The sequence below is a fragment of the Alligator sinensis genome, unplaced genomic scaffold, assembly GCF_000455745.1.
Source record: "Alligator sinensis unplaced genomic scaffold, ASM45574v1 scaffold872_1, whole genome shotgun sequence".
Taxonomy (NCBI): domain Eukaryota; kingdom Metazoa; phylum Chordata; order Crocodylia; family Alligatoridae; genus Alligator; species Alligator sinensis.
The window spans coordinates 103,620-121,982 of record NW_005843140.1 but is presented as its reverse complement, the minus strand read 5'-3'; the positions used below and the strand labels follow the sequence as shown (position 1 = coordinate 121,982).

At 58.5% G+C, this 18,363-nt stretch overlaps 1 protein-coding gene across 1 annotated transcript in view; it reads left to right on the top strand.

Moving 5' to 3' along the window:
• Positions 1–4,387: 4,387 nt before the first annotated feature.
• Positions 4,388–18,363, top strand: part of LOC102377533 (RRP12-like protein) — a 14,592-nt gene continuing 616 nt past the window's right edge. Inside the window, exons 1-26 of the mRNA XM_014526732.1 lie at positions 4,388–4,582; positions 6,521–6,750; positions 6,971–7,054; positions 7,623–7,720; positions 7,938–8,043; positions 8,421–8,531; positions 8,692–8,812; positions 9,128–9,255; positions 9,608–9,706; positions 9,775–9,866; positions 10,153–10,264; positions 10,507–10,604; positions 10,801–10,915; positions 11,412–11,554; positions 12,350–12,471; positions 12,916–12,980; positions 13,557–13,719; positions 13,979–14,124; positions 14,471–14,544; positions 14,768–14,861; positions 15,098–15,179; positions 15,432–15,539; positions 15,925–16,082; positions 16,456–16,532; positions 17,394–17,449; positions 18,270–18,349. Of these exons, the coding sequence (XP_014382218.1) occupies positions 6,538–6,750; positions 6,971–7,054; positions 7,623–7,720; positions 7,938–8,043; positions 8,421–8,531; positions 8,692–8,812; positions 9,128–9,255; positions 9,608–9,706; positions 9,775–9,866; positions 10,153–10,264; positions 10,507–10,604; positions 10,801–10,915; positions 11,412–11,554; positions 12,350–12,471; positions 12,916–12,980; positions 13,557–13,719; positions 13,979–14,124; positions 14,471–14,544; positions 14,768–14,861; positions 15,098–15,179; positions 15,432–15,539; positions 15,925–16,082; positions 16,456–16,532; positions 17,394–17,449; positions 18,270–18,349 (2,745 nt within the window). The 5' untranslated portion in view covers positions 4,388–4,582; positions 6,521–6,537. The remainder of the gene's footprint in view (positions 4,583–6,520; positions 6,751–6,970; positions 7,055–7,622; positions 7,721–7,937; positions 8,044–8,420; positions 8,532–8,691; positions 8,813–9,127; positions 9,256–9,607; positions 9,707–9,774; positions 9,867–10,152; positions 10,265–10,506; positions 10,605–10,800; positions 10,916–11,411; positions 11,555–12,349; positions 12,472–12,915; positions 12,981–13,556; positions 13,720–13,978; positions 14,125–14,470; positions 14,545–14,767; positions 14,862–15,097; positions 15,180–15,431; positions 15,540–15,924; positions 16,083–16,455; positions 16,533–17,393; positions 17,450–18,269; positions 18,350–18,363) is intronic.

Sequence of the window (18,363 nt, the reverse complement as noted above, 5' to 3'; positions counted from 1 at the left end):
AGGTGGACACACTTGAAGGGAGAGAGAGGCTGCAACTAGATTTAGACAGACTACAAAAGTGGGCAGATGAGAATAGGATGGGGTTCAACGTAGACAAATGCAGGGTGCTGCACCTTGGGAGAAGGAATCCACAGCATACGTACAGGTTAGGGAGTTCCCCTCTTGAAAGCACAGAGGCGGAAAGGAATCTCGGAGTCATTATTGACTCCAAGATGAACATGAGCCGCCAATGCCAGACCACAGCCAGCAAGGCCAGCCATACCTTGTCATGCATCCAAAGGTGCATCTCAAGCCGGTCCAGAGAGGTGATCCTCCCCCTCTATGTGACTTTGGTCAGGCCGCAGTTGGAGTACTACTTCCAGTACTGGGCACCGCACTTCAAAAGGGATGTGGCCAGCCTGGAGAGGGTCCAGAGGAGGGCCACCCGCTTGGTGGGAGGGCAGCGGGACAGGCCCTACAAGGAGAGACTGAAGGACCTGAACCTGTTCAGCCTCAGCAAGAGCAGGCTGAGGGGGGACCTGGTGGCTGCCTACAAGCTCATCAGGGGAGATCAACAGCAAATAGGCAGAGTCCTTTTCTCCCCAGCACCACCTGGGGTGACGAGGAACAATGGTCATAAGCTGATGGAGAATAGGTTTAGGTTCGAGATCAGAAGGCAATATTTTACAGTTAGGGTGGCCAAAATCTGGAACCAACTTCTCAGGGAAGTGGTCCTCGCCCCTACCTTGGGCAAATTCAAGAGGAGATTGGATGATCACCTGTCTGGGGTCTTGTGAACCCAGCATTCATTCCTGCCTCTGGCAGGGGGTCAGGCTAGATGATCTGTTCAGGTCCCTCCTCACCCTAGCTACTATGAAACTATGAATTTGTCTGATCTATTTTAGGTAGGCCTATGTTGACTGGCATTAATTGTATTGCCCTCCTTCAATTTGTTAGTAATCATGTCCCATATTAGCTGTTGTGTTATTTTGCCCAGGAATGATGTCATGGTGGTAGGCTTATAGCTACAAGAGTCCTCTTGTTTATCTTTTTTAAATATTGCCATGAGCTTTCTTCAGTTATTCTGGCATTTCCTCAATGTTCCAAGACTTGTTGAAAATCATCTTCAACCCCAAAGAGATCCTTGGCCAACTCTTACGAACTCTCAAATGCACATTATTTTACATAAACATGATCAACTTTTAGCAGCAGCTAAAAGGTTTGGCATCCTCCTGAGATACTTTATGCGGCAAGGATTTCAACATCGCTATAAGATCTTTGCAAAAAAAAAAAAAAATTTCATTGCAAGCTTCGGGCTGCCAAGAGGAATTTTCCATCTGTTGACTCCTCTGTGAAATGTGAACTTTCATTTCTACCCAGGAGAACTATTACAACCTTTTCTCCAATGCCTGATGGCGGGGGCTGGTGCCCAAAAGCTTGCAATTAAAGAAATTTTTTTTGCAAAAATCTTGTTGGTCTAATAAAAGATATCATCTCTACTATGAGTCCTGATTGCCTATAAGATGTTGGGCATCCTGTAGGAGTATTCAACATCACTATAGGAATATTGGAGCATGAGACACCTCCTGGGTCATTGAATCCAATCCCAAATGTCATGGATAACAATGTATAATCCCATTTATTTATGTATCAAGCGCTACCTTAAAATGAATTGATTCTGTTCTAAAATCATCCTCGTTTCAGTATCTCTATTTACTTTCAGAATGGAAATTACCTTTGTCATAAAGTTGTTATATATATTGCCAAAAATACAACAGAATTATTTGTTGAATATTCTATCTCTACTATGTTATTACTGATCGTTCTAACATGTCCATATGATAAGAAGTCAATATGATAGGATTTTTTTTCTTGTTGATATACTTTTTAAAACTCCGAATTTGTGAGCCTTGAGTTTCTCTTTTCGTAGTTTTTTTTGCTTCCCTAACCAATTTCCTGACTACTTTGTTTCTAACATATTCATGGCTACTAACTTCGTGGCTGCCATTTCTTTGTGTATTTGTTAAATATATATTTTACTGCAGCTTGTACTTGCGTGCTAAGTCTAACCTGTTTCTAGCCATCACGGTCTCTCTTGACTGTGGGACGATGACTTTGGGCACCTTCTACAATATCCTTAGACAGTTGCTGATTATCATTTAGATTTGTCTGTTTTAGTTCTTTCACAAAATTGATTCAGCTCTTAACTGTATTTGATGATGTGAAACTGGCCATTTTAAAGCACCTTGTTAACTATATTACTGGGTTGGACTTTCTCTGTTGGCACGTGACAAATGTAATCAAGTCCTGACCACCTGTACATAACTAAGTTTTAGTTCTGACATCAGGTCCTCTTATCTGTCACTGTAAAGGCTGATACAGATTCCCTTCCTGTTGGAGGAACACTTGATGAGTTAGCAAATTCTAACCTGCAGTTTTTAGAAGTTTTAGTGTTGGCAGCTTGAAAGTCTCAGTATGTCACTCACTGAAATCCGCAGAATAGTCAGTTTTTTTTCCCTACGTGTTATAGACAAGGGTTTAGAGGAGCTAGTCCTGTTTTTTAATAGGTGTTGCTGTTCTGTAACAGACATCAGCCACACTCCATTTCATGCTTCATTGCCTTCATGTCAGTCCATAGGCATTCAGCATCCTTTGCGGCTGAACTGTCCCTGACTCAGGCAGGTAAAACCATTGCATGTAGTGCTGCTCTCCTTCTCTCTTGACTACGAAACTCTTCCTAAAAAGGCATAGCTAGGGACTTGTCCCGTCAGGTTTCATTGGTACCAATAGGTCAAAAGTAGGCTTCTTTACTTTTCATTCCATCCAGGAAGAGCACACACCAACTGCTGAAACTTCCTTAGCGTGACGAAGGGTTTTTGAACCTGAAAGCTTGCTTAAAAATTGTTTTCCAGCTATTTAAGTTGGTCTAATAAAAGATATCAGATTCACCCAAAGAACCTTGTCTGCTGATAGGTCAAAATGACATTTGTAAACGAGCAAGCAGTGCTAATGCTCCTACTTATTTATTGCCCACGCTGCTGACATCAGTATACAGGAACTTAACAGTTGTCTTCTCTCCATAGCTGTAGGCACTTTGATTAATGTTATTCTGGACATCCTGGTTTTGTGTGACATGATTGCAGCTTTACTCTCTCTTCTCATGGTGCTGCTACAGCGGAGGGGGTAAGGAGATTGGGGTGCAGAGCTGGAAGGGGTCTCTCACAGGCATCTTGGGCAGGAAGGGACCTCCTGAGGCACTTGCAGAGGGCATGACTCTGAGCCCCTGGTGTTGCCAGAGGTTTGGCTCCTGACGGAGCTAACGCCTGCTGTCCTGCCTGATGCTGGCATCGGAGATTCTTCATCTCGGAGGCCTGAGTTGGTGTTGCCTGTAGCATGTTGGCATGAAGGCTCATGTTGCGCCCTCCGGTTCTCTTCAGGGGATGCCCCCCCACAGCTAAACTGCCCCCAGCGTTGCTGTCGGGGCTACACAGAAATGTTTCTGCCAAGCAGCTGGCAGCAGAATTGAGTGTCCCCCTTTTCTTGGTGTGTAACCAGGCCTCGGGGGGGGGTTGTCCTGCAGCTTCTGTTTGCAAGCCGCTGACACGTGGCGCAACACATGCTCAGCCTTTTGCAGCAATGTTCCCAAGTTTTAATCTATTTTTACATGCCTGGACATTTTGCGCTGTCTGTATGGTAATTCCCACATTAGTCTGGCATTTGTTTAGTGGCTATGTCAGGATGATCCCAACTTCCAGAATTAGGGAAAAAAGTCAGGGACCAGGGCTGTTTCTACTGAGCTCCTCCCAGGAGGACAGAGCAGAGGGAGGGGCCAGCTGAGGAAAAGCAGGAGCTAGGCAGAGGCGCAAGGCAGTGGGTGAGCAGCGGTGGCCCCATCCCAAGCCCGGACCAGGGAAGGAGGGTGGCACGAAGGAAGCCCCGGGGCGTGGGCAGCTGTTGCAAGGCACGGAGCTCGTCTGCCCTTGCCTAGCAAAGAGGCACACGGGCAGCGGCTGGGCTCCTTCCAGCAGGGTGAGAGCAAGTGGAGGGAGGGATTGGTATCTTCAAATGTTCAGCCTATGTCATTTAAGTTTTATAAATATTAAATTTATTTAATAAATATAAAAAGTAAAATCTGTTTGTTTTTGTGCTTTGAAATTCATCTGTCATTCTTGACGGGCAATTCGCTAGTACTTATACAATGTTTGCCTTTGCTGAGGATGAAGATAAGAACAGCTGCAGAACTGTTTGTAAAAAAAAGGGTCATTCCAAAAAACACCCAAAAAAAGCAGCCTACAAAAGAAGTGGTTTTGGTTTCGGTAGGAGGGGAAGCGCTTAGGGAGTGGTTGGGAGGTTCTGAGTTCCTGCTCGCTCCTGGTTGGGGAGCTTGAAAACTGTGTTTCTATCCGGGAGAGGGCAGGACCAAAGCTGCGCTGGCACGTAGAAGAGGAGCTAGAGGGTCCCCTCTGCCATCAGAGGAGTGAGCAGACCCCCAGGCCAGGGTGGTCGAAGAATCATCTTTCCCAACCAAGACCAGTGGCGCGAGAAAGCAAGCTGGGAGGTGACAGAGTGGGGAAAGAGCAGGAAGCCTCTGTTACACTGGCCTGTGAGTCTTTAAAAGGGGCCTGTCATTTTTTTTATTGCAAAATTGCTTTCGTTTCTGTTTGATGTGTTTTTCTGTTGTTGGAGAGCTGGGACTTTCCCCTGATTGGGGGGGGGGGAATGGTAGAAGGAAAAGCCCCTATGCCAGAGGGGTCCCCAGCCCCGACTCGGGCTGCGAGGGTGGGCTAACAACCTGGTGGGACTGATTCATAGATTGTAAGGCTGGAAGGGACCTGGGCAGATCAGCGGGGTCCAACTCAAGTTGAGGAATATACAGTTCATTGACAGAGTTATTAATGGAGGGAAGCACAAGGAAGGGAACTTGATGGTTCGGCCTTTCTTTGCAAAAGGACTGACTGAAGTTAAGTTGATTTTGTTAATGGGCTTTCTTCTGTCCCATTGATGAACTGAGCAACTTAGGAGTCGGCGGGAGGCCCTGTTAAGCAATTTGTACTGAAATACAGACAGTCAAAAAGCCCACTGGTGACGCATAGGGGATGCACGTGCACCCCCTGAGACTGGCCATGCATGCCCTGGAAACAGCAGCCGCAAAACTGGAAGTGCCAGCAGAAGTGCACTTCCGGTTTCACCGCTGGCGATTTTGGGCTTGGCAATCCGCTGCTAGGGGACCCCACCCCGGTCAGTGATCTGATTGCCCTCCCCCCGACTTGGGAGGCACCAGTTGCCCATGAAAAAGCCCCAGGACTCACTTGATCTTTGTAGTGCACTTATATTTGCTTTTCAAAAGTGACAGGGGACCCAGCAGTGGCCCATACCAGGAGCAGGGGCACCGGGCCAGCGCAGAGCTGGGAGAGGGCACTTTCCCCAGACACCCCTCTTCAGCCTCCAGCCTGGCTGACATGCTGGGGAAGGGGGAGGAGGGAAGCCCCCCGTGGGGTGTTTCTCCTTCTTTTCCCCCTGCCTGGAGCTGGTCCTCTAGTCATGCCCCCTCCTCAGTCCAGGCCCCTGAAGAGGGGTGTGGGGGGAAATCCACCCCTCTGCTGGACACTGGGCTCCCAGCTGGGGTCTCTCCGGGGATGGGGAAACCCTCATCAGCCGTCTCTCCTCCCCGGCCCTGTCCCCCTGTATTCGGAGCCAAGAGCTGGGCAGATCAGCTGGCTATGCCCCCTCCTTGGCCAGCTGGCATGGCATTTGACTGTATTAAAACACAAATCGCATCTAGCAAAAAAGAACTCAGGCTGTGCGTACAGAATGGGGGGTGCACAGAGCCCCTGGGAGCCTGGTTCTCGCTGGGGCTGGTGCAGGGTCCCGGCCCTTCTGCTGCTGCCATCCGGGAGAGAGGGGTGAACGTGGGGCATGGACAGGACAGCATCTTGGATGTGCAAAAGCAACAGCATGCTCTGGGTTCAGACCCCACTGCGAAAGGGCTTGGTGCCACGGTCCTGCCCCTGACCCTGGGGGTGGCAGTGATGGCTCTGGCTTGAACTTCAGCAGTGACAGCCCCCAGACAGACTTCCCCAGCTTGAGCTTTGAGTCACGGAAGCATAAGCCAGGCTGTTTCAAGGGCTTCTGCCTTGTTGGGCTGCACTGACCCCAGGGCTGCTGGAGACCATGGGCAGGGACCTTTCTCCCAGGGAACCCATCAGAGGCAGCGCCTTTTCCATCAGGCAGGGCTGTGTCCCCGGCTGCCTGCAGGCATTTTGTTGTGGCCCATCCCATGTGAGGTCCTGGCTGCCAGTGCTGCAGCCCCGGGGAGACGAGGCACCTTGCAAGGAGATGCTTGGGGACTACCAGCTGATCAATGACAGGGCAGGGGGCATGCTCCCTTGCAGGGGAACATAATAGGGCATCTTGGGGAGAGAGGGCGAGGCTCAGGAGTCAGCCTGGGGAGGGCAGAGATCTCCCAGCCTTGCCAGGTGACTGCCCTCCTGCTGTCCTTCCAGCACTGACCCCCATGTCTGTCTGTTCATTTGTCTGGCAGAGAAGAGCAACTTGACCATGGATGCTGTGAACCTGCCTGATGAACTGCAGCCAGGCTTTCTGGGGGTGGGCGAAGTTGCCCAGCCCCGCATGGAGGAGCAGGATGGTTGCAAGGCCCAGACCGATAGGTCCTTGGTCACCTTCCTGAGCGGCCCAAGCTACTACACCAAAGTCACCTTCTGGCAGCTGCCGTGTTTGTGTGGGCCCAGCAGCTCCATCGAGCATGAGGAGGTGGCTGGGGCTGGGACTGGTGTGGGGTGCAGGGCTGGAGCTGGGCCCACGGTGCTGTGGAGAAGGGGATGCTCTCAGGCCCCTGCTTGGGGTGTTCTCTGCTGGGGCCAAGGGCTTCCCGCCTTGAGTGGCTGCAGGTGTCACAGCCTCCAGGCTGGGGTGTGTTCGTGGACCAGGCTGGGGCCGGGCCTGAGCTTCCCTCCCCACTCCATGCCCACAGCTCCGCCGGGTGTTGGCGGCTGTGCCAAAAGAGATCCGTGCTGAGGACTGCATTGAGGGAGTGACTAAGTACTTTGCTGTGCTGGTGAGTGCCCATGGCCCAACAGGGCTGTGCTGGGTGGTGCAGGGGTCATGGACCTGGGCTGGACATAGGGGCACGGTGCTCCTTACCAAGCTCAGCCATGATGAGCTGCTGAGGCCTGAGCTCTGGGAAGTGCCTGGGGTCCCCAAAGCCCGTGTCCAGGTAGGTGTACTGCATCAGTGCTAGGCCAGGGCAGCAATGCCCCTTGCTAGTTGTTCCCGCCATGGGCTGGTCTTGCCTTGGGGGGTTCTGGGCTCTCCCTCGGCTGCCCCATGGGCTGGGGTGCTCAGCTGCAGCCTGCAGTGTCCCCAGGTGCCTAGGTCACAGGGCCTGGACAAGTGCTGCTGGGACCAAGGCAGCTGCAGCTGTGGGGTGGGGGCTGCTTTCTGCTCCACCTGGCACAGGGGGGTCAGGGAGCAGCTCCAAGTGTCCTCCACCTCGCCTCGGCAGGCCAGGACCCAGCTGGCTCAGGGCAGTTGCAGGGTTCTGGGGGCTTTGGCCAGAGGCAGATCCCCCTGCTCCTGGCTTGGGCTGCCCTGAGACTGGGCTGTGCACCTGTGCCCATCTTCAGATGAACATGCTGAAGACCACGGAGTGCTCAGAGTCACTGGGTGGTGCGCGAGGGCCCGGCGCTGCGGCTCCAAAGCCACTCAGCCTGGTGCTGGAGCGGTGAGTGCCCCCATTTGCATTGCATACACAGGCTGTCTTGGCTGCCCAGGGGCAGAGCTGTCCTGGGCTTTGTGGGGCAGGGCGGATGATGCAGTGCTGGGCAAAGGCAGCAGCAGGAGGAGGGTCTAAAGGCTGGTGGGGAGCAGACAGCTCTGAGTGCTGCCTGTTTCCATGCCCCTGACCCCCATGGCCGTGCCAATGCCTCTGTCTCCACCAGGGTCCCGGCGCCCATGCTGAGGAGACGGTTCTTGGACACCTCGAAAACCTTCAGGAGCATTCTGGCCTCTCTGACTTGCAGCAGCTCCAGCTCTGCCCTGTGCTCGGTGAGTGGCCCGGGGTGGGAGGAGGCAGCAGTGAGAGCTGCCCTAGGACCTCAAAGCCCCTTCCTATGGCCTGGCTGGCCTGGGGCTCCCCTCTGGGTGCTTTGGGGCCTGTTGTGCCCTCCTGAGCTGGGGGTGGGGGCCGGCAGCAGGGGGAGTCAGCCCCCCCTCCCCCCCCCCCCCCTGGTGCTGCTGCGACAAGGTGTAGTGCAGCCTATTGCAATGTGGGGTGCTGGGTGTTCACCCTGCTGGTGCCTGGACAGAGGCCTGGGGGGAGGTGGGAGGGGGACACGTGCAGGCTGCCGGGGGTGAGGGTCGGGTCTCCTGCCCCGCTGGCTCTATGGGCCCCGTGCCAGCATCCCCGTGTGTCTCCCCGACAGGTCCTCTCCTGCCTGGCCACGCTGCTGCGGAAACTGGTTCCCTGGAACAAACTTGTCATGCGGCAGGCCTACCAACACCTACTCAGCTTCACACTCCATGCTGAGCCCCAGGTGAGTCCCGTTGTCCCATGGCCCCTGCATCAGCTCAGCCCCTCCTGGAGCCTCGCTGCAGGTCTGGTCCCTGCCATGCCTTGGCAGCGCTAAGCCTGGGCTTCCCGGCACTGGTTCCTGGCCCTGTGCATTCTCCTCACCTGCTCCCCAACCCCTGCAGGTGCAGAAGGCAGCGCAGTGTGGCATCTCGTCCATCCTGTTTGAGGTCGTGTCCCCCGCATACCGCCGGGCCGTGCGTGTCACTGTCAAGTTCTGTGCACAGGAGATCAGGAGGGCTGGAGGTACGGGACTGTGGGGGCGGTTGCGGGGGGGATCACGGCACTGTAGAGGCAGGTAACAGGGGCTGGGGGGTATGATGGCACTGGGGCAGTTCGTGACTCCAGGGCAGCAGCTCAGGGGAGTTGGGCCAGGGCTAGGAGCCTGCTGGAGAGTGGGTGGCTGGGAGGGATTTTGAGCGGTGGCCAGGATGAGGTTGTGCCCAAGCCAGCATCTGTGCCGAGCTCTGGGGGCAAGAGGGGCAGACCTGGCTAGGGGCTGTGCACCCAGGGCTGCTGCTTGGGGTTGTGCACGCTCAGTGCCTACTTGACCACCCCCAGGCACCAGGGAGGCCACTGCCATTCTGGATGTGTTGACACTGCTGCATGACCTGCTGCCCCGCCTGCCCGGGGCCACCATGAGTATCTACTGCGAGACCCTGCTCCACGTTATGACCCTTGGCCAAATGGTGAGGCTTTGCCCAGGGCAGGGGGCAGATACTGGCCGTTACCAGGACCCCGCTCCCAATGTTGTGCCTTGGGAGCCCAGGGCAGGGCTGACAGGGGGATGCAATGTGTCGGGGTACGTGCAGAGAGCCCCAGGTGCCACTTGGGACAGAGCCAGACCCCACCATCCCTGGCTGTGGGACTGTGCTGCAGGCTCTGCTAGGAGTTGGCCTGGTGCTGGGATGCTTGGGAGGTGCAGGGGTCCTGATGGACAGCCCTGATGGGGAGGGACACCTGCCTTGTGGACCTAGGGGCCCTGTGGGGCACTGCCTGGCACCAACACCTCCCTACCCCCTGACACCCTGTCCCTTGCAGCTGGTAATGGAGTCTGCCATGCAGATCTTCCACTTCCTCTTCAGTGCGCAGTCCAGTCACACCTGCCTCCCTGTTGAGCTCAATGTCCAGATCATCGAGGTGAGCGTGGGGGGCCATGGGGGAGAGGCCATGGCTGGGCCCTGCTCACACCCTTTGCCCTGCCACAGGCGCTGTATGACTATTTGCCCAGCGAGAGCAATCTGCAGCCTACGGTGACCTGGCTGGATGTCATGGAGAGGGCCCACATCCACCTGGGCAGGTGTGAGCTCTTGACCTTGCACCTGCTGGGGCATGGGAAGGGTCCCTCTATGCACGCTCTGCCACACAGCGCCTGCCACTGGCTGCCTCGGAGCCTGGTACTGGCCTGGCTGGAAGCTTTGGGGTCCTGGCCTGGCCCGGGGCGGTGGCTCCTGCTGTTCTGGTCCAGTCTAGCCTGGAAGTGGCCATGGGAGGGGGTAGCTGGTTCCAGGCTGACGGGAGCTGCTGTGTTGGGGTTGGGGGGCAGGAGCTCTGCAGGGACTCTGCTAGCCCCATCTGTGTTGCAGGCTGCAGATGGAGCTGTGCTGGAGGCACTTGCCCCGGCTCTTCGCAGCCACTATGACCCTCTTCTTGTTGCCGCACCCCCAGGTGCCATCAGTTGCCGCAAAGACCCTCAAGGTACCAGGCCTAGGTCATGAGGGTGAGGGGGCTGCAGGCACATCTGGGAGCCCAGCCAGCAGGGCCAGGGCAGGGTCTCCACCCCCAGTGCTCTGGGCTGACGGTGGAGTGTTTCACGCTGGGGCTGGAGCCTCCAGGGCCCGTTCCCCAGTGGAGGGTGGGGAACTAAGCAGGGTGGGCTAGTGGGGCAGGGGACAGGCCAGGAGGGGTCCAGACTCGCTGACTCCCTCTGGCCCCTACAGATGCTGCTGAACAAGTGCGTGGTCCCCCACATGGCCAACCTGGGGCTCATCTCCACCTCTGCCTCCGGCCCCGCTGCCTCTCTCTGCGAGATGTTCAGGTGCGGCTGGGGTTGGGGTTGTCTCTTCGGGGCCTCAGGTACTCCCACCCATGTTCTCTGCATCCAGGCTCTCGTAGCTGGGAGAAGCCCCCACGGTTCTTCTGGTGCATCTAGCCCACCCACCCCAGATGGGTCAGGCAGCTGCTCCCTGCCCTGCTGGAGGCTGCACTGAGTCTCCTGCCTCCTGTCCATGCAGGGCGGTGGAGGACGGTCTGACGTACCAGTACCGTAAGGTGCGGGCACCTGTGCTGCAGGTGCTGCAGGTCTTCTTCAAGGTGTGCGGGAAACAGGGTCACCCCATCATGAGGAAGGTGAGGGGCTCGGACTGGGGCAGAGAGGCTGTCCGTTTCAGGGCCTCATAATTGCCTTGCACAGTGTACTGCAGCAATGACACTTTCTGCACAACGGCCTGTGCTCACACGTGGGCTTGGGCAGATGAGAGCTGCCCTGGTGGTTCCCCGGGGTGGAATTCAGTGGGCTGTGTCAGCCTGGGGGCTGCATGTGATGGCACTGGCACCAGGCCAGGCTGTGGTCTCTGCCATGCAGGGGGTGAGGACAGGGTGGCGTGGGGTGGCCTCCTGCTCCTTTGAGTGACTGTGGACCCATGGCTAGGGGGCCCCAGATCCCAGCACAAGAGCTGGCTCTGCCCCGATGACATGGAAGGGGGTAGTGGGGGCTTTTGTCTCCTTCTGTGTCCTGGCATGGTGCTGGCTGGTGCTCCCCAGCACTGGCCACATCCATGTGGGGTGTGGAGAGGACGGGAGAGTTGTTGGGCACCCCATGACCATGTCCCTCCTCCCCCCACAGTGCCTGAAGACCCTGTGCAAATTGCGTCTGTCCCTGGATTTCTCTGATGTGACCGAGCTGGACAAGGCGGTGGGGGCTGCCGTGAGCGCCATGGGTCCCGAGGTGCTGTTGGAGGCCGTGCCCCTGGGTATCAAGAGCAGGGAGTGAGTACGGGCTTGCCGCAAGGTCTGGGCCCGGCAAGGGCTCTTGCCAGCAACCAGGGTGGGGAAAGCAGAGGCTCCCAGCTATGGCAGCTGGATCCTTTTTCTCCCAGGCAACTGCCAGGTCCTGGCTTGTGCCTCTGCAGCCAAGGAGAGCCATGGGGAGGGAAATGATGGCAGGACCCAGGCCCCAGCCCTCCCCCTACAGCTGCCGACCCTGGGCCTGCACAGACAGGCATGGGCTGGGAGAGGGGAGCAGCCTCAGTTCCTGGGATCCCAGAGGGGCTCTTTGCTTACCGCAGTAGGAGCCCCAGGAGTGGGCTGCTGGCCGAGCACTGAATCCAGCCCTCCCCACCCCGCCTTCCATTGAGGACTCGGGCAGTGTGGGCTCTGCCTGCAGATTTGTAGTGCTTCAGCCAGGGGCAGGGGCTCAGGAGCAGTGCGATGGCCCCAAGCCTCCCTCCCTGCCCTGGGATCTGTGTCCCAAGAGGACACAAAGGCCTTTGGGTCCTGCTGTCAGCTGGCCTGGAGGGAGGGTAAGACTCTTCTACCATTGCTGGCAGGGGAGCAGCTCTAGCGAGGCTCTGGCTCCAGGGGTCTCTGTGCAGCCACCTTGGCTCCTGCCCTTTCCCAGCCAGCCCCTCTTCTGCGCTCCCCACCCCAGTGGCTCCTGCTTGCAGTAATGAGGAGCTGGGACCTGTGGGGTTCGGGCAACGTTGGCCTCATCCTACCTGGGTGCTGTGGCACCTGCCCTGGCTTGTCTGTGCCCAGCCTGGCTGACCTGCGCCCTCCTGCCAGGGAGATACTGGACTTCTCCCGCAGCTGGCTGTTGCCTGTGCTCCAGGACCACATCCGCAGTGCCCGGCTTGGCTTCTTCATTCACTACTTTCTGCCACTGGCGGCTGCCCTGAAGGGCAGAGGTAAGAGGGGGACCAGAAGGGAGAGCTCTGGGTCCCCTCCGTCAGCCAGAGCCGAGTCCGTGGCTGCGTGGGGATTCCCCACCCCTGGGTGAAGTAGGCAGCACTGGACAGCGAGGCTGGTGCTGCTGGGTGGAGGGGGCAGGGGGTCCTGCTGGCCCTGTCCCCCTGCACCCCCAGGCTGAGTATGCTTGGCCCTTGGGCAACTCTGGCTGGGCCAGCTGGACTCAGCTCGTCTCCCCAGCTGGGGCTCTCTATCTCAGGGCTGCTGACATCCCTTGCTCTCTAAGGCCCAGCTGCCCCCCTCCATGGCACAGTTCACCCTGCTGCCCCCCAGGGTGCCTGCCTTGCCCTCCCCCCACCACACACATGGGCACACCCATGCACGTATGCACATATGCTGAAGCCTGCTTCCGCCAGGCTTACGTTTCATTCTTTCTGCTGCAGCCATGAAGCTAGCTCAAGACAGGATGATGCTGAAGTCCAAGATCTACAACAAGCTAGAGGGGCAGGTGAACAGTGGCTCACTGGCATGGCCAGCAGGCACCCCCAGGGTCCCGAGCTCCAGGCTCCAGCAGAGCTGATGAAACTGTGGAGGGGGTGCAGCAGTGGGTGCCAGGATCCCCTGGGGCCCTATTATGTTCCCCTGCCCGGTGTCGTGCCTCTCACCACAGCAGATGATAGGTGCTGCAGGGGAGGATGAAGCAGGCCTGGCCAGAATTCCCCCCTGCTCCTTTCTCATTGCAGCTTCCAGGGCTGGGAGGTTTGGGGCTCTCTGACACAGACCCCTCCACCCCCATGCCTGTCTTCCTTATCTAATATCTGCTAGCGGGCCTTTCATTCATGTAGTCCCAGAGCCATGGGGCTGGCAGGGACCCACAGGGGTCACATCCAATCCAATCCCTGCCTGAGGCAGGGTCAGCCCTGTCCAAACCATCCCAGACAAACCCCTAATCTTTGGGCCTTTTACCCTCCCTGGCTCCAGCACTGAAAGCTGGGGTGAGCAGTGGGGGACCCCCTCTTGTCAATGCTGGGAGGCCAGCCTCTTCCAGCCCCTTCTCCATGGTCAGTCTCTGTTTGCCTTCCAGGTGTGGTCCCTGCTGCCCATGTTTTGCAGGTGTCCCACGGATGTGGTGAACTCCTTCGGCAGGCTAGCACACACCCTGGGCATGACTCTCAGTGAGCGCCCTGACCTGCACCTCACTGTGTGCCAGGCCCTGTGCACCCTCATCACCAAAGGCTGCCAGACAGGTAAGGTGGGCAGGGGGAGGCTCAGAGCAGCATGGTGAGGGAGCTGGTGTCCTGCCCCAAGGGCAGAGGAATGGTGGGGGACAGTGAGACTGGGATGGTTGCCCCAATGCCTCTCCAGGGCAGGCTCCACTGTCTCCTGTAGGGCAGGCCTGGCATGCACAGGGGAGCCCAGGAGGGGGAACATGGGTAGGTGCCAGGGCCCTGGCCCCAGTGCAGACCCTCATGGCCCCCTCCCCGGTCTCTGCCCCCTGATCCCCAGCTGCCGAGCGGGCAGAGGTCAGCCACTTCGCCAAGTACTTCCTGCCCATCTTGTTCATCATGTACAGACAGCCCAACAACAACAGGGCACATCAGCACACTGTGCTGGACACCATCCGCACTTACCTCACCATCACTGACCAGCAGGTGAGGGGGGCAGCATGGGGTGGCCTGTGAGCACCCTGGTGGGTACAGAGGGAAGGACCTGGTGCCACTATCTCCACACAGCCTTGGGCTGGGATTGCTGTGGAAGCACGTGGAAGTTGGGCAGAGCCACAGGGAGGGAAGGGGAGCGTGGCTGCAGTGGGGGCCAAAGGTGCCAGAACAAGAGTTGCAGGGACCAAGCTAAGACCCAGGGGTCCCTCCATGTTCCAGCCCTGACAGGCAGGACCAGGCACAGCAGGGGAGACTGTGGGGGGCTCAGAGCATCCAGGAAAGCTGGCACTGCAGCTAACCAGTCACTGCCCCCTGGCCTGGCCCTCTCTCTCTGCAGATGGTGTGCAGGTTCCTTCAGGATGCCGGAAAGATGCTGCTCTGGAGAGATCCCCACATCGTAGAGTTCACCAGGTAATATCTGTGCCATCACAGGGACTCCCAGGCGCCGCCTCCCTAGAGAGATCAGCCCCCCCACCAAATGGGCTGCACTCACCACTGCCTACCCAGAGCCCCCAGTGTGTCCCCAGCCCAGCTGACTCCCAGCATCCCCCTCGCCCCCATAGTTGGGTACTGCGGGGAGGAGAGCTGGGTATCAGCACCCAGGCCAGCCACGGGCTCACCCCCTCCTGCACAGGCTGTCCAACCTGGACCTGGTCATGGCCATGATCCCCTACGCTGACGAGCCAACCCTGAGCACCCTGTACCACACCATCCAGCGCTTCCTGCAGGTGAGTCACAGGGCGAGAGTTCCCACCCTGGGAAGGCTTGGGAAGGAGAGGGGCTGGGGACCTCCAGGTTCAGGGCAGGAGGCCCTGGGCTTGGATAGGTTTGTGTCTCCAGGGACTCCCCCCATGGGTCAGCTGGGTGGGGATGGGGTCCCTGTGTGCTCAGAGCTGCTGCTGGTCTGGGGGGAGGGCTGGGAAGTGCACATGGCTGATGCCACTAGGTGATTCTGTGCACCAAGGTGTTGGGCGTCTGCGAGACCGCTGCCATGCTGCTGGTGAAGATGGGCCAGGCCTTCCTGTGCTTTGGCCCCACCCCACAAGGTTAGAGCCCCCACTACCCTACCCCAAGCTGCTCACTGCCCCCCTGGTACCCTGCAGCCCCCCCACCATGTGTACGGCCATGACCTCTCCCAGGCTGCCCCCAGCGCTGAACTTTCCCAGTACCCTCTCCCTCAGATGCGGGTCACTTGCAACAGCCTGGGCTGCAGCTCTTGGGTGCAACTGGCACCTGCCGGGGCAGGAGCCAATGCGGGGGGGCATGGCCCTCGCTGACCTGACTGTTGCCCCACACAGAGGCCATGCAGAGGTTCCTGTACCTTGTTTCCCCGGGGCTCAGGGGCTCTGTCAGCATGATCAACTGCACCGTGCTGGTGCTCACCCGCCTCCTCTTCAACTTCAAAGGTGAGGCTGGGCTGCCGGGGCATGGGGGCTGGGGGCCTGGACACTGCAGGGCAGCTGGCTGTGGGCACGGGATCCTATGGCTGGGGCAGACCTGGGAGGGGGGAGGTCCTGGGGCGGAGCCCTTTGAAGGTGGCGGAGGGGCTCTTTGCAGCCCCCTGGTGCCATTGGGGGAGCAGAGGGGCAGATGTGGGGGCACTGTGGGCCCATCTAGGGGAGCTCTTGCTTGACAGAGCCTGTCTTGGCACCTACCAGAGCCAGAGCCCCTCTGCCAGCAAGAAGGGCTCCATCCTGCTCGCCAGCCCCAGCTGGGTGTGGGCCTGGCCTGCACAGGGGGGTAGGGTCCCCTGGGTGGGCGCAGACCTCAGCGGCACTGCCTGCCCCACAGAGCACCTGGGCCCGGATGAGATGGAGCACCTGCTGCGCAGCGTCTGCCTGCTGCTGGGTTTCCGCACCCGCCGCGTGGTCAAGGCTGTGCTCGGCTTCCTCCGGGCCACACTGCTGCTCTTGGATGACAGGTTGTTGGCCCCACATATCCCTGCCGTGGTAAGTCTGGCCTGGGGGGACAGAGCTGGGCTCCTGCAGTGGGAGGCAGGGGGAGGGCTCCCTTCCCAACTCAGCAGCTGGACTGCCCTGGCTTGCAGCACATCCTAGGCTTGCACCTGCCCCACTCAGCCACTGCCAAGAAGGGGGTGAGGGCTGAATTGCCCTGCTGTGGGGTGGGGGCAGCACCATCGCAGGGTCCAGGGTGGGGGAATGGTGATACTGGGGGAGATCAGCTCCATCTGCGGAGGGTGTGGGGCACCTTGTGTGGTGGGCAGGGAGCAATGGGGTGTGGGGGTGATGGGGGCGACAGGGTGTGGGGCCTGGAGAGGTAGTGAGTGTTGGAATGGCAGGGTGATGATCCTTGTCCTGGCAGCTGGAGGCTTTGCAGGACCTGCCGGGTATCACGAAGCGTCACTTCCGTGCGAAGCTGAAGTTCATTCGCAACCATTGGTGAGTAGGGGATGGACAGGGAGGTGCAGCATGGCTGAATCCAGCTTGGGCCCTTAGGGCACTCTGGGGGTGGGGGAAGCTGCGTCTGACCCGTAGCTGTGGCAGGCATGGTGTCCCCAGCGGGGGGTGGGCTTTCCTAGCTGACCCCCATTTCCCCAGAGCTTTGAGCTGGTGCAGGTGCTGCTGCCAGCCGTGCGCTACAATGTGCTGCGTGCTGAACATCCGTGTGGCTGAGGCCCATGGGTGGAGGCAGTGCGTTCTGTGCCAGGCGGCCACCTGCAACCAGCGCCACGAGGCGCCTCCAAGACCCAGATGAGGGTGGAGGCTGGGGGGGCCTGGGCCTGGCTCCGGTCCCACTAGGAGAAGAGAATGGGGAGCTTTGGGGTCTCATGACCCATGGGAGACACTGGCCCTGTGAAGAGGTCTTGCCCCAGCCCTGTTAACCCTTCACTATTTTGTTACCAGACTTAACACTAGACTCCAGGTAGTAACAATGATTTCATAAAAGCTTGAACGAGATCAGTCCATTCTGTGAGAACATTTATTGATTGCAGCAGTTTACAGTTTCAAGCACGTGACAAAGAACATATACCTTTCCATGCCCGGGGCAGTGAGAGCTCTTGGCTGCCAGCTGTCGCAGTCACCAGGGCAGCCCCTGGCACATGGCTCGCATGCTCTGCCTCATCCCGAGTATTGCTTGGGGGATAATGAGGCCCACGGGCCCCAGGCCACCCCACTCAGGGCCGAGCCCAGCCCGCTCTGTCCAGGCAGGACCCTGTCCTTTGCTGAGATGTGACGTGCTCCCCACCCACCCCCCGGTGTCTGGGCCCTACCTAACCTGCCCTGGGTCTTGTGTTGCAGTAGGAGGCTCCAGTATCCATCTGCCGCCAGGACACAAGGAGGACTACACGTCCAAGGTAAGGGGCCCCTATGACACCTGCCTCCAGGGCAGCAAGGTAGGGCGCCAACTCAGGCAACCCCTGTGCTGTGGTGCCCTCTGTGCCCTGCCCTGGGGCCCCAGGTGCAGCAGGAGGCAGCTGCCCAGAGCCCAGACATTCAGGGGCCCAGCCTGGCGCTGCAGCATGTGTGGGGCTGTTGTAGTCCCAGAGCCCTGGGGCTGGCCAGTCTCAGCCCTAACGGAGGCAAGACCAGCTCTGTCCAAACCAGCCCAGACAAACCTCATGTCCGACTGCTGAGCCACACGACAGTCACCCAGACACAAGCCCAGGCATCACCCCCGCCCCTGTGAAAGCAGGGGGGCTGCGGACACCAATGACCTGCTGCTGCCAGGGGGGTTCTTGGGTGCTCCAGAGACCCCAGGCAGAAGCTGTGCCCCCGCTGCAGAGGAAGGCAAAACCCCCAGCTCAGATCAATCTGACTGCAGGAAATCTCTTCCTACCCCCAGTGCAGCATTGGTCTGAGACTGAGCAGAGGGGCAAGACCCTGTAGCCAGGACCCTGCAGGGCTGGTACCAGCAGGAGCACTGGCACATCCCAGTCCCCATCCCCAAGCTTGGCTGCAGCCTGCACCCAGCACCTCTGGGGAGGCTTAAAAACCTGGGAGATGCCATGGGGCTGTGTCCCCCAGGCCCGCTGCCCCTCTACCCCCTGCCTTGAGCCCACACCACTGCAGCAGTGTTGGTCCCAGGGTTCAGGGGAAGGGGGCACTGTCCCCTGCCAGGCTGCCAGCTGCCCCAGGCCACGTACATCTGTCTCCACTGTCCTGTGTGTCCTGCAGAAAGGCAGAGACGACGTGAAGGCCAGTCAGCTGGACCCCTACGTCTACTTCGCCCTCAACAGCGCCACACTCAACAGGAGGTACGGCACCGATG